Source organism: Sinohyriopsis cumingii, chromosome 5, assembly GCF_028554795.1.
Source record: "Sinohyriopsis cumingii isolate HCF-2022 chromosome 5, ASM2855479v2, whole genome shotgun sequence".
NCBI lineage: Eukaryota > Metazoa > Mollusca > Bivalvia > Unionida > Unionidae > Sinohyriopsis > Sinohyriopsis cumingii.
Genome location: NC_142965.1, coordinates 130,556,448 through 130,567,934, shown reverse-complemented (window position 1 = coordinate 130,567,934; position 11,487 = coordinate 130,556,448). Strand labels below are relative to the sequence as shown.

General features: G+C 37.9%; 1 protein-coding gene across 1 annotated transcript; it reads left to right on the top strand.

The window, feature by feature from the left end:
• The first annotated feature begins 625 nt into the window (after nucleotides 1-625).
• On the top strand, nucleotides 626-6,885 carry LOC149800246 (polyubiquitin-C). The gene is made up of 2 exons (XM_089959822.1): nucleotides 626-784; nucleotides 4,606-6,885. Exon 2 carries the CDS (start codon nucleotides 4,613-4,615, stop codon nucleotides 6,440-6,442), a length of 1,830 nt encoding a protein of 609 aa, XP_089815948.1. The 5' UTR covers nucleotides 626-784; nucleotides 4,606-4,612; the 3' UTR covers nucleotides 6,443-6,885.
• The last annotated feature ends 4,602 nt before the right edge of the window (nucleotides 6,886-11,487 follow it).

The following is an 11,487-nucleotide window of genomic DNA, read 5'->3' as shown; positions in this document are numbered from 1 at the left end:
AGTACGACGGCGTGTCTTCATTGCACGAATGGAGTGATATATAGAAAATAAAAAATAATTCCTATAAAAACTCACTAAAATCAAATTTTATTTCTTTTTTTCATGACTCAAACACACACAAATCCTAATATTTTTATATTCATCGGTATTATGGTACAATATAAGTATATTTCGTTTTTTGTTTTTTTTTTTGTTTTTGTTTTTGTCTTTGTAGGAACCCAATGAACAGACTTAAAGACTTAATTATGTTTACTTATTTATTGTCAGCATGTTTTTGTTTTTTAATTTCATGTCGTTGTGTATATTTTCTGTGATATCAAATATGGCAAAGGGCTTATAACTTCTCAAGATTATGTGCTGTACTAACTTCTCATATCATTTGATCTCGCGGACATAGCTGAGATGGTCCAAATGCTTTAGCGCGTGATCATGTGGTCATTTCCTTTCCTTTTCTTGCTGTGTCATCCCAGCTGATTTGATATACTCAGATGCGATATTAGACTGGTCCACTTTTTAACTTTTATATATGGCTACAGCTCACATCGCAGCTGAGAACCAGGCCAATGTGACGTTACAAAGTCCGTAATAGTAGCCTGGTTCCTTACAAGTATTTACTTATCTGCTCAATTTGACAACCTATAATATGGACAGGCGATCAGTCTTTCACTATAGTACCAAAAATAGTACTGACGTCACTGGTTAGTATATAAACTTTTGCGCATTTGTCTCGGCAAGACCATACTCATCGATCAAGAAAGAAAGCGATACACAAGTACACCACCACGTAAGTATGCCGCGTATTTTGTTATCGCACTATTTTGTTGATTTAAAAGAAATTGGAAACACAAATACTATTGTATGCATACAGTTTTACGTGTGGTACAGATATTAAATAGAAGTAAAATTTGTATAAACTTTTATCAAGTTGAAACGGGAAGTTCATTATGATTATCACAAGCGCCATCTTGGATAACTTTTCATAAAAATTATTGTAGGTTCATTTATCGTGGCGTGTTTAATGGAAAAAAGCCCCGATGAGTGTTGGTTTAAGGAGTCTTCAAATTGGAAGGATCAAAGTTGTCTTCGTTTCTGTAAATCTGTTGATTAATTATTTTAGGATTGGTCGGTGGGTGGGAAGCCTTCGCAAAAATGAGAACGTTTGATGTTTTTAAAAAAATGTTAAAACTTTACGCTTACTATGGAACAGAATTCCAATCCATTTATCAGCATAACAAAATACTACAACAGTTACCCATTTTATCTAAAGAAATCTATAATTTACAGCGCGATTATTTCAGTTATATTACTTTCAACAAAAAGACATTTCTGGAGACGTTCCGAGTATTTTAAGTGATTTCGACTTCCCCACATTCCAACCATTTAACTTGCAATTTATAATTTTGTCTTAATCAGATCAAACTTGCACATTTTATATCATGAAAGTCGTACAGGTCGTGTTATGCAGTTCCGACTACGTCAGTAACGGGTGTGGTTTTTTAATTATGATTACACGTAGTGAATGGGGATATCCACTTTATTTGTATCTTTGTACATCCATATTCCTTTGGATAAACGTTATTTACACACCCGGACGAATATGGTAAAACTCTTTATGTTAAGGGATATGGACATTTTTGGTCAATTGAAAGCTATGCATTGTTGAAAAAAAATCTGTACTACCTTCATTGTGATGATTAGACCCAACATGCTCTTTTCTTGACCCGTTTAGTACCTGGCCACTATTGTAAAAGTTGATAGTGGTCAACAGGCCCAGCCATAGGGCAAGGTGAATGAGGCAGCCACCTTGGGCCATGCGCTGCTGATGGAAATCAACTCTGCCATGCAAATGTTTTTGCAACTGCTCCGGTGGCCTCCTTGGATGCAAGAGGTTGTGTGTTCGATCCCTGGCAGGGTCATATCAAAGACTTATTAAAATGGTACTAACAGCTGCCTCGCTTGGCATTAAGAGGTTAGTGTTAGGTCTGGTCGGCCTGGTGTCAGGATAAATGTGACTGAGTGGGGACATCACTATAAACTGCCACACTGTGATATGACTGAAAAATTGTTAAAGCTACATTTTAAATCCAAATCGCACATTGTTTTCCTCAGGGGACCCAGCTAATTTCTTGCTGCCTTGGGCCCTGCACATCCTAGGGCCGTTTCTAGTGGTCAATAAATTGTCTGGAAATTTCTTGATGACGATTATGGTGCAGAGCATTCATTAATTGGTTGCGCTTTATTTGTTTTAAATTTTGGTACAAACATTAAGATGAGGAAATGCACTCGTACATTGACCAGATTGATATGTACTTTAGAATTCTGCACCCCCATCAACTTGAACCCATTTGCAGTTTTGAAACAAAGATCCATCAAGGATATCAGAGATGACAACTGATATTTCATCCATTGTTTTATAAATTTCAACTCCTACTGTCAGCATAAGTCCTTAACATTGTCCAATGTTTTTAGTAGCTGTTGTTATCTGGATCACCATTCCAAACAATCAAAATTGGTAACTGAAACTTTGATGTATCACTCGTTTTATCATCATAAACAGTAGATATCAACACTGTGAAATGTCAAATTTAAAAATAGATCATACATTTGTTTGCATTTTCTTTCCAATGACATTCCTAGTACACTGCAATTAACGATATGTAATGAAATTTCAATCAATGAAAATGACACACTTGGTGGAGGCAGTACTTTAATAAATACAAATTAAATTTGACAAATTCAATCGAAATCTGTGTTCTAGTTCTATCTTTTAGTTCCTTTTAAGCGTAATCGTCATAAATGCAATGTGTCCCCTTGTAATTAAACGTAAAATGCATCAATCTACCATAACAGCTATGTCTGCAAGCGTTTCTTTGAGAACCTAATTAAGTGCTGACGTTTTGATAACTGGTGGGAAATATTTGTTGTATTGTTGTACTGAATTAGAAGCTGGCCTCCTTTGTATAATCACGTTAATTATTCTTTTGAGTCTAAGAAGGTGATTGGAAAAGTTAAAAGACACAAATATCCTACAAACTTAAAATCTAGCGGCCTCGGACATATGGCGGGTGAACTAACTTGATTCGATCAATCAAACACTTGTAAATGTTATTGTGTATGTAACATAAACTACCATATATTAACCAACTCTTTCATAACTGATCAAAGATAACAAGACAGCCAAGCAAAATGAATACTTCGTAAAGTAGTTTGATTTCACAGATACAGATTATTGTGGGCAAGCGGGTTTCAGAATTTTTGAACTGGCACATAGATACATCCTCAAGGATAAGAAGTTTTGTTATTAATTCCAATTAATTAATTACATTAATTAATTACATCAATATTGTACTAATTGAGCAATACAAACATTGAGCTTCATTGTAGACTATTCTCATGAAAAGTCGCATGTTTTTTTTAAAAAAAAAGAATTTTGTCTGGTGGTGTATCAACAGTTGATCTAGTTCCCTGCTCTATAGACTTCCCGTTTGTCAGGTTAATATTAAACATCATTATGGGGACCAGTCTCGTCAAGAAAACAAAAAGCAGTGATGTAATAGTTTTTTTTACATGTACACCTGATGGTAGTTGGAACGATCTTGTGTTATTTAAACGGAATAATGAACAACTTCATTAGAAAAAGCTCGTTATTAAAAATTATCGACTGTAAAATGAGATTCAGTCAATAAACAGCCCAGTTCCCTAACACGCACACACTCGGTTTTCTGTCAGATTTTTTCAATTTTTGAAGGTCCATCGGTAGCTCGCGTATCGCTTGTAGTGTGGTCTATGTGGAGCCTGTTGTATGCGAGTTATTGAGGAAGAGGTGTATGTAACTTTGGAGTGTGAGATGTTGGTAAACTGAGCTCTAGCAAGTGGTTAAATTCTAAAAGGCTATAGCATAAGAGATACAAAGTTTAGTAACTATTCACCAGTTTTGAGTTCCAAATAGAACCAATGCTTACCATCCGTTGTTTGGTTAATAATTTCCAGATGAAAATCTCATTCTTATTACTTCTACATGGGAAGTTGTGTCAAGTTATTTTAATCGCAAGACTTCTCTTGGCATCAGGTTGATTCTGAATGAAGATGGTACCTATATGACACCCATGGTGGTCATCTTGAAAATCTTGTTGCTAGTTCAGGAGATAATAGTCGTATGGATACAGTTTTCAACAAAAGACTTGATGGCCAATTGGTCCTAAATTGTCCTGAATGACTGGTCATATTGGCATGAGATTTTAGCCAACAGCCTAATAATGATTTTTATTTATTCTTGAAATTGAGCTGATCTTCCAAACAATATCAGTATTATTGCTTAGTTTCAAAATCTTTTAACTCGAGTATATTAGAGATGGTTTCAACACTTGTCAGTTTGCAATTGTTTTCATACAGCAGTGTTAGTTCCTTTGAGGGACTCTTGTTCTTGGCCAGATGGACTTTGGGAAATTCAAAACTTCCCAGAAACTGACAAACTGGAGTGCCCATTGTACTCTTGTAGTCGTGCAAACGTACAGTAATGGGTTAATATTGTATTTAACTTTACCAAACTGTCCTGAAATTTATGTGGCACATAACTAGACTTGTAATACAATTATTTTCTTACAGAGTCAACATGCAAATCTTCGTGAAGACCCTTACAGGGAAAACCATCACCCTGGAGGTGGAGCCATCTGATACCATTGAGAATGTGAAGGCCAAGATCCAGGACAAAGAAGGCATCCCACCAGACCAGCAGCGTCTCATCTTTGCTGGCAAGCAGTTGGAAGATGGCAGAACCCTTGGTGACTACAACATCCAGAAAGAGTCAACCCTTCATCTGGTACTCCGTCTCAGAGGTGGTATGCAGATCTTTGTGAAAACTCTGACAGGAAAGACCATCACTTTGGAAGTGGAACCCTCTGATACCATTGAGAATGTGAAGGCCAAGATCCAGGATAAAGAAGGGATCCCACCAGACCAGCAGCGTCTGATCTTTGCTGGTAAACAACTGGAAGATGGCAGAACCCTTGGCGACTACAACATCCAGAAAGAGTCAACCCTCCATCTGGTACTCCGTCTCAGAGGTGGTATGCAGATCTTCGTGAAAACTCTTACAGGGAAAACCATCACCCTGGAAGTAGAGCCATCTGACACCATTGAGAACGTGAAGGCTAAGATCCAGGACAAGGAAGGTATCCCACCAGACCAGCAGCGTCTGATCTTTGCTGGCAAGCAGTTGGAAGATGGCAGAACCCTAGGTGACTACAACATCCAGAAAGAATCTACCCTCCACCTGGTACTTCGTTTGAGAGGTGGTATGCAGATCTTTGTGAAGACCCTGACAGGGAAAACCATCACCCTGGAAGTAGAACCGTCTGATACCATTGAGAATGTGAAGGCCAAGATTCAGGACAAAGAAGGCATTCCACCTGACCAGCAGCGTCTCATCTTTGCTGGCAAGCAACTTGAAGATGGCAGAACCCTTTCTGACTACAACATTCAGAAGGAGTCTACACTTCATCTGGTACTCCGTCTCAGAGGTGGCATGCAGATCTTCGTGAAAACCCTGACAGGGAAAACCATCACTCTGGAAGTAGAGCCCTCTGACACCATTGAGAACGTGAAGGCTAAGATTCAGGACAAGGAAGGTATCCCACCAGACCAGCAGCGTCTGATCTTTGCTGGCAAGCAGTTGGAAGATGGCAGAACCTTAGGTGACTACAACATCCAGAAAGAATCTACCCTCCACCTGGTACTCCGTCTCAGAGGTGGTATGCAGATCTTTGTGAAGACCCTGACAGGGAAAACCATCACCTTGGAAGTGGAACCATCTGACACCATTGAGAATGTGAAGGCCAAGATCCAAGATAAGGAAGGCATCCCACCAGACCAGCAGCGTCTGATCTTTGCTGGCAAGCAGCTGGAAGATGGAAGAACCCTAGGTGACTACAACATCCAGAAAGAATCTACCCTCCACCTGGTACTTCGTTTGAGAGGTGGCATGCAGATCTTTGTGAAGACTCTAACTGGGAAAACCATCACCCTGGAAGTGGAGCCATCTGACACCATTGAGAATGTAAAGGCAAAGATCCAAGACAAGGAAGGCATCCCACCAGATCAGCAGCGTCTGATCTTTGCTGGTAAACAGCTGGAAGATGGCAGAACCCTTTCTGACTACAACATTCAGAAAGAATCTACCCTCCACTTGGTACTCCGTCTGAGGGGTGGTATGCAGATCTTTGTTAAGACCCTGACAGGGAAAACCATAACCCTGGAAGTAGAACCTTCTGATACCATTGAGAATGTAAAGGCCAAGATCCAGGACAAGGAAGGCATTCCACCTGACCAGCAGCGTCTAATCTTTGCAGGAAAGCAGCTGGAGGATGGTAGAACCCTTTCTGACTACAACATTCAGAAGGAGTCCACCCTTCATCTGGTGCTCCGTCTGAGAGGAGGAAATTGAATCAACTTTTACTTTATTGATCAGTTCATCTGTTGGCTTATTTGGACATTATAGAACATTCTTTGTTTAAATTGGATTTTTTGAAAGAAAAAGAAATTTTGCAATATTAAAATTCAAAAGTTGTTTGAATTGTAACACAATTTTGGTTAGCCATTTAAAAAACATTACAAGAATATGCTATATATTTAGACCTAATGAGAACATATTTACAAATGAATGCAGGGAAAGTATTTACATTTATTTAGCAGTTTTCATGTGTTTTCTTTTTATTTATAGGATGTTTTTGTGAGTTTCATTATTTTGAAAATCCTTTATTTGGCACTTGTCATGCAGATTATTTCAAAGTTTTCTATTTAGGTTCAATGCTTATTTAAAAATCTAACTTGGCTCATGGTAATCAAGCAACAGCTGAATCGTCTGAAAACATTAAAAGCTTAACAATACCTGCTATACTTTATTTTTGTTCGCCCTAGAAACAAGTTGACGAGTTGCGCTAACAATACAAAATGGGTCCATGGTATAATTGTTTTTTATTGGCACGCAAGAAAATATTAAAAAAGTTCAACCAAAGTGAAATTGATGAGATGCCATTTTTTAGCATTCTGATCGGTGATAACAGTGAGTGAATGAAGCAGAATTTGGCTAAAATCAAGTGCTTCACTGCTTAGCATAAAATAAAAAATTGTTAATGAATTTTAGCCATGTTCTGCAGAATATAATCACCTATGCACAAACACAATGTTAACACATTGTAATGACCAGGACTTGCTTACAAAAGATCTAACTGGCTATGGAGTATTGTAAATTTCTACATTCATCAGTGATCACTTTTTTTCATGTACCTGTGAATAATTGCAATCCCAGTAGCTGGTAAAGGAAAGTAACATTTCCATTGGTCATAATGTTACCATGTGATCAAAATGAATTGTGTTTATTTTTGTATGAACTGTAAGGAGACCTCTTTTCTAAGAATACCTACTTCTATAAATAGTCATGTAGTACAGCATAAGATGAGCACTGCCAGTGAAGGCAGACACAAAGTAAACATTAAGGGAGAAGAACATTCTAACAATGTTTAAAAAATATGCTTTTTTGTCCAAGTTTATTGTGGTATAAGCTGTCAGTTGCTGACGTGTACAGCTTACATAACACCTTTCTGGCGTTATTTGCTGTGTAGTTGGCAACCGATAGTTTATACCATGATAAACTCTGAAAAAAAACGTCAAACTCTTAATTGTATCTCAGAGTAGTTTGTTCAAATCTAGATGGGGTAATTTATTGCTGCACACTGATTCACATGTATTTGGGAACCAAATTTCTCCAAAATGTGCATGCATGAATAGAAATTTGTAGTCTTTAATTGTAATTTCAGTTTTTCTTGTACCTAAACATGTCACTCAAGTGTTGGTGTACTTTTCCCATATGCCAAAAATATTGACCACTTTTGTCCCCCGTTTTAGTGACAATTTTTAATAATAAAAAAAAACTAACGCATTTGGTCATGAAAGGCCTATCTGCCACGTGGTCCTCAATTTTATTTTACCGTCTTAATAAAAACATAACAAAAGTTTCAGTTACATTCAAGAATCCTCGCAATCATACCTATTAAAATGAAGTCACGGCTGTCTCCCATGGAAATGTTTCTTTGCCATGAAATTTGTATATTATATTGGCCCTATTTTTAATCAACATGACAGTAAAACAGTTTTTACCCGTTTTATTTCATGTCAAAGCACAAGAATACTTTTTAGTATAATGATACCATTATATACAAGTGAAGTTCAATGTATAACAAATGAAAAGCAAGAATGAATAAGAATGTTTATCACTGATAGTATAAAATACTGCTTAGTCTCTATGAACAATGTCGATGACACTATATCAATATCCGCCTCATTTTTTTCAAAGACTATTTCTTGCATGCTTTCCTCAAATAATAATTCTCAACACTGGGCCCATCAAAAGAAATTATCTTTAACTTTTTCAGAGTAGGTATACCCATAGAATTTCCTAAGTTTGTTTTGATCAGATCCTGGCGACTGAAGCCTTCCCACTGTCTGCAATAGAAATAGAGGCAACAAGTAACCTGGTAGCTGCCTCAGATGCAGCTGAATATAAATCTTTGTTATTCAGAGCTAGATTAACCATATTCTTTGCCCTTGATACAGACTTGGTTTATAAAGTTTAATTTTTCATTGATATAAGCAACTCAGGGCCCTTTAGGGGACATCCATTAGTACATGCACAAAAATCTGGCAAAGCTTGATCCCTCCCTGTACAGTGTACACGCATACTTTTTTTTTAACACCCCCACATGCTTGACAAAAACAAACCCACCCCCAATTCTATAGAACGGTCTATATAGACCTTTTTCAGGAAGTTGAATTTGGGTTTTTCCACTCCAATATTTAATGCATGCGCAATCAACGTAGGGCAGCTTCTAAGCGATTGTTATTAATATAGTGCATGTTCGTGAAGAAAGTTTCAAACAAATTTGTAAAGGTTTGAGATCTGTACACCCTTCATAGAAATAGTGTGTGAAAAAATCACGAGTTCAGTAATCTGAAAACAAAAGTAGATACAAGCACAAAAAGTATCAGAGAGGACCAGGGCAGCGGACAGTATTTGTTGACCCTAGGAAAAACTATCCAGTAGGCCCCAATGAATTGCAAATTGAAACAACGGTGGTCCCCCAGAATTTGCCTATGGTTCTGGCTAGGACTTCAAACATTGGATGATCCATTTCTGAAAGGAAAGGGGTGGGTGGACGATTTTCCTATGTGAGAGTTACAATTTGTACAAATCTACGTGTATTTAGATGACTTTTCAAGACAATACACTTGCGAAAACATGAGGACTTGCAAATCTCTTTTAAGCATATAATTAATTTCATAGTGGATGGATGCATACAGGTGAACATGACATCATCAATGACAACGTAATCAGATCCCACGCCCAATCCAAGAAGCCACATGAGTTACACATAGTTGATAGTACTATAGCAACTGGCCATTGCAAATGTCTCACAAGATGAGTTAATTCATCATTATCCATATTTTTTCATGGAGTTAAAAAACTATGGAGAGAGAGAGAGAGAGTACATTCCTTAGCCAATCCAATGTATCATAAGCAATTTTGGGATTCACGTTCATTCCCATTTAATCTATTAACTAAATGGAAAATCTTTGAGGAATTTGCTTAATATGTGATGTACCTTTTTAATGTTGATTGTTTGCTGCTAATTAGACAAGTTAACTTGCTTATTTTCGGATTATTCGATAACAAGCAGTCATGTGGGGGGGGGGGCGGAGTTAAGATGAGAGTCCCGATGCAGTAACATAAAGCAATATATACTCATTTGTTGTTAAAAATACTTCATGAAAACGTACAGTTCAACTCTTAATACTTGTGGGATGGCATATATTGTTTACTAAGATCTGCGGCGATCTATACTGAAATGTTCTATTCATGTAAGAAGTGTAGGTCATTCGAGTTGCCCTACGTCAAATGCGCATGACCGTACCGGATGCGGTTATGGGATAGGTTTGGTCAGCTAAAAATAGTATCTGAAATTGATGTGTATATACTGTAATCCACACAGAAACGATTAAGGGTTAATAATAATAACGTTTTTAATAAAAGATAGTCACCGACGTTGAATGGCTGCATCAAAGAAATAAGCTGCAGAACTTTAAAGTTTGTCATGTGTCCGCTAAAATTCAAACACAGACTGAACCAAGTCGAACTGGTTACCTATTGGACAAATTATTATCGAGGTCCCCCATTTTCTATGCGCACGTACATTATCAGATCAGTAGGCCCACCCACCCCCAACAAGCAAGCGTATGCATTTGGGTTACTTAACCCCCCCCCCCACCCCCCATGCCTACGTACTAAATGGACGGCCCCTTACAGTCGACGACTGGCATCCTTGTAGCGGCATCCTGTGTTAAGTTCAGACCACAAAAACGTTATCTAAATAAATAATCTCTAAACACTAAGCAGTTCAAAGTTCGTCTCACTCGGTTTGCAGTCAGCATAAAGTTAGCAACACATACAAATGACACCGGATCTTTTTGCCGACCTGTTCAACAACATAGAATTTCCACCAGTCATTCCTAAGTTCCTACTAATCACATTTAATTGTTTCTCAAAACCGACTGACAGCTTGCAGTGAGCTGCAGTCATGTTCGAATACCGTCTTGTTATCACCTACCAACATGATCCACTGAGTACCACAGATAGTGAAAATGGGTATTAAGTGGCCAGAGTTGCTTATATCAATGAAAAATTAAAAATTTATTTTATAAAAATTTGTCGCCAGCAAATTTAGCCAGTCTGTCCAAAAAAAATAAGAAATAAAAAAATAGTGCCATTTTAAAAAATTCTTTAGCATTTGGCAACAAATACGATTCCTAGCAGAGGCCTTTTTAACTATACTGGTCAACAGATAAGTGAATAATGTACTATACACAGACGTACAGGGAGCTCCGAGTGGTCTAAAGCGCTCTCCGTTACCGATCACTGCCATCTCATCTCTGTCTGCGTGGGTTCGAGTCTCGGATTCGGCCAATGTGGGTATGTGAGAAAGCTTGCCAGTAGGGTCGGTGGTTCTTTCCGGGGATGTCCCGGGTTCTTCCTCCACCATTAATACTGGACGCCATGTATAGCCTATCATGTGCTGAAAATGGCGTTAAACCCTACAACAACAACAACAACAGACGTACACTTTTCAGCTTATCAGAAGTCGTATATACATGCATCAGGGTCACGCTACCAAAAAAGGTAAACGGCTTCGTCCTGACATTTTATAGGGGAAAATTGAATGATCACCTTTTTGAGATGCTCCCTCTCCTAAGCGCTTTTATATCCAGTGTTACGTTACAGCTCAAGGTGAAATGTAGGCTTCAAGCAATCAAATAGTTGTGTTGATGACAACTGTGCCAATAAACTCTCGTACATTCAGTATCAAGCGTTTTGATGGTTGATTGACCATTAAGCCTTTCCCGAATAAGTTGGCAGCTACCATTGCCTGATAACTACAA

Excerpts from the sequence above, each read along its gene's own strand:
- LOC149800246 (XM_089959822.1), top strand. The coding sequence starts at position 4,613 with ATGCAAATCTTCGTGAAGACCCTTACAGGGAAAACCATCACCCTGGAG.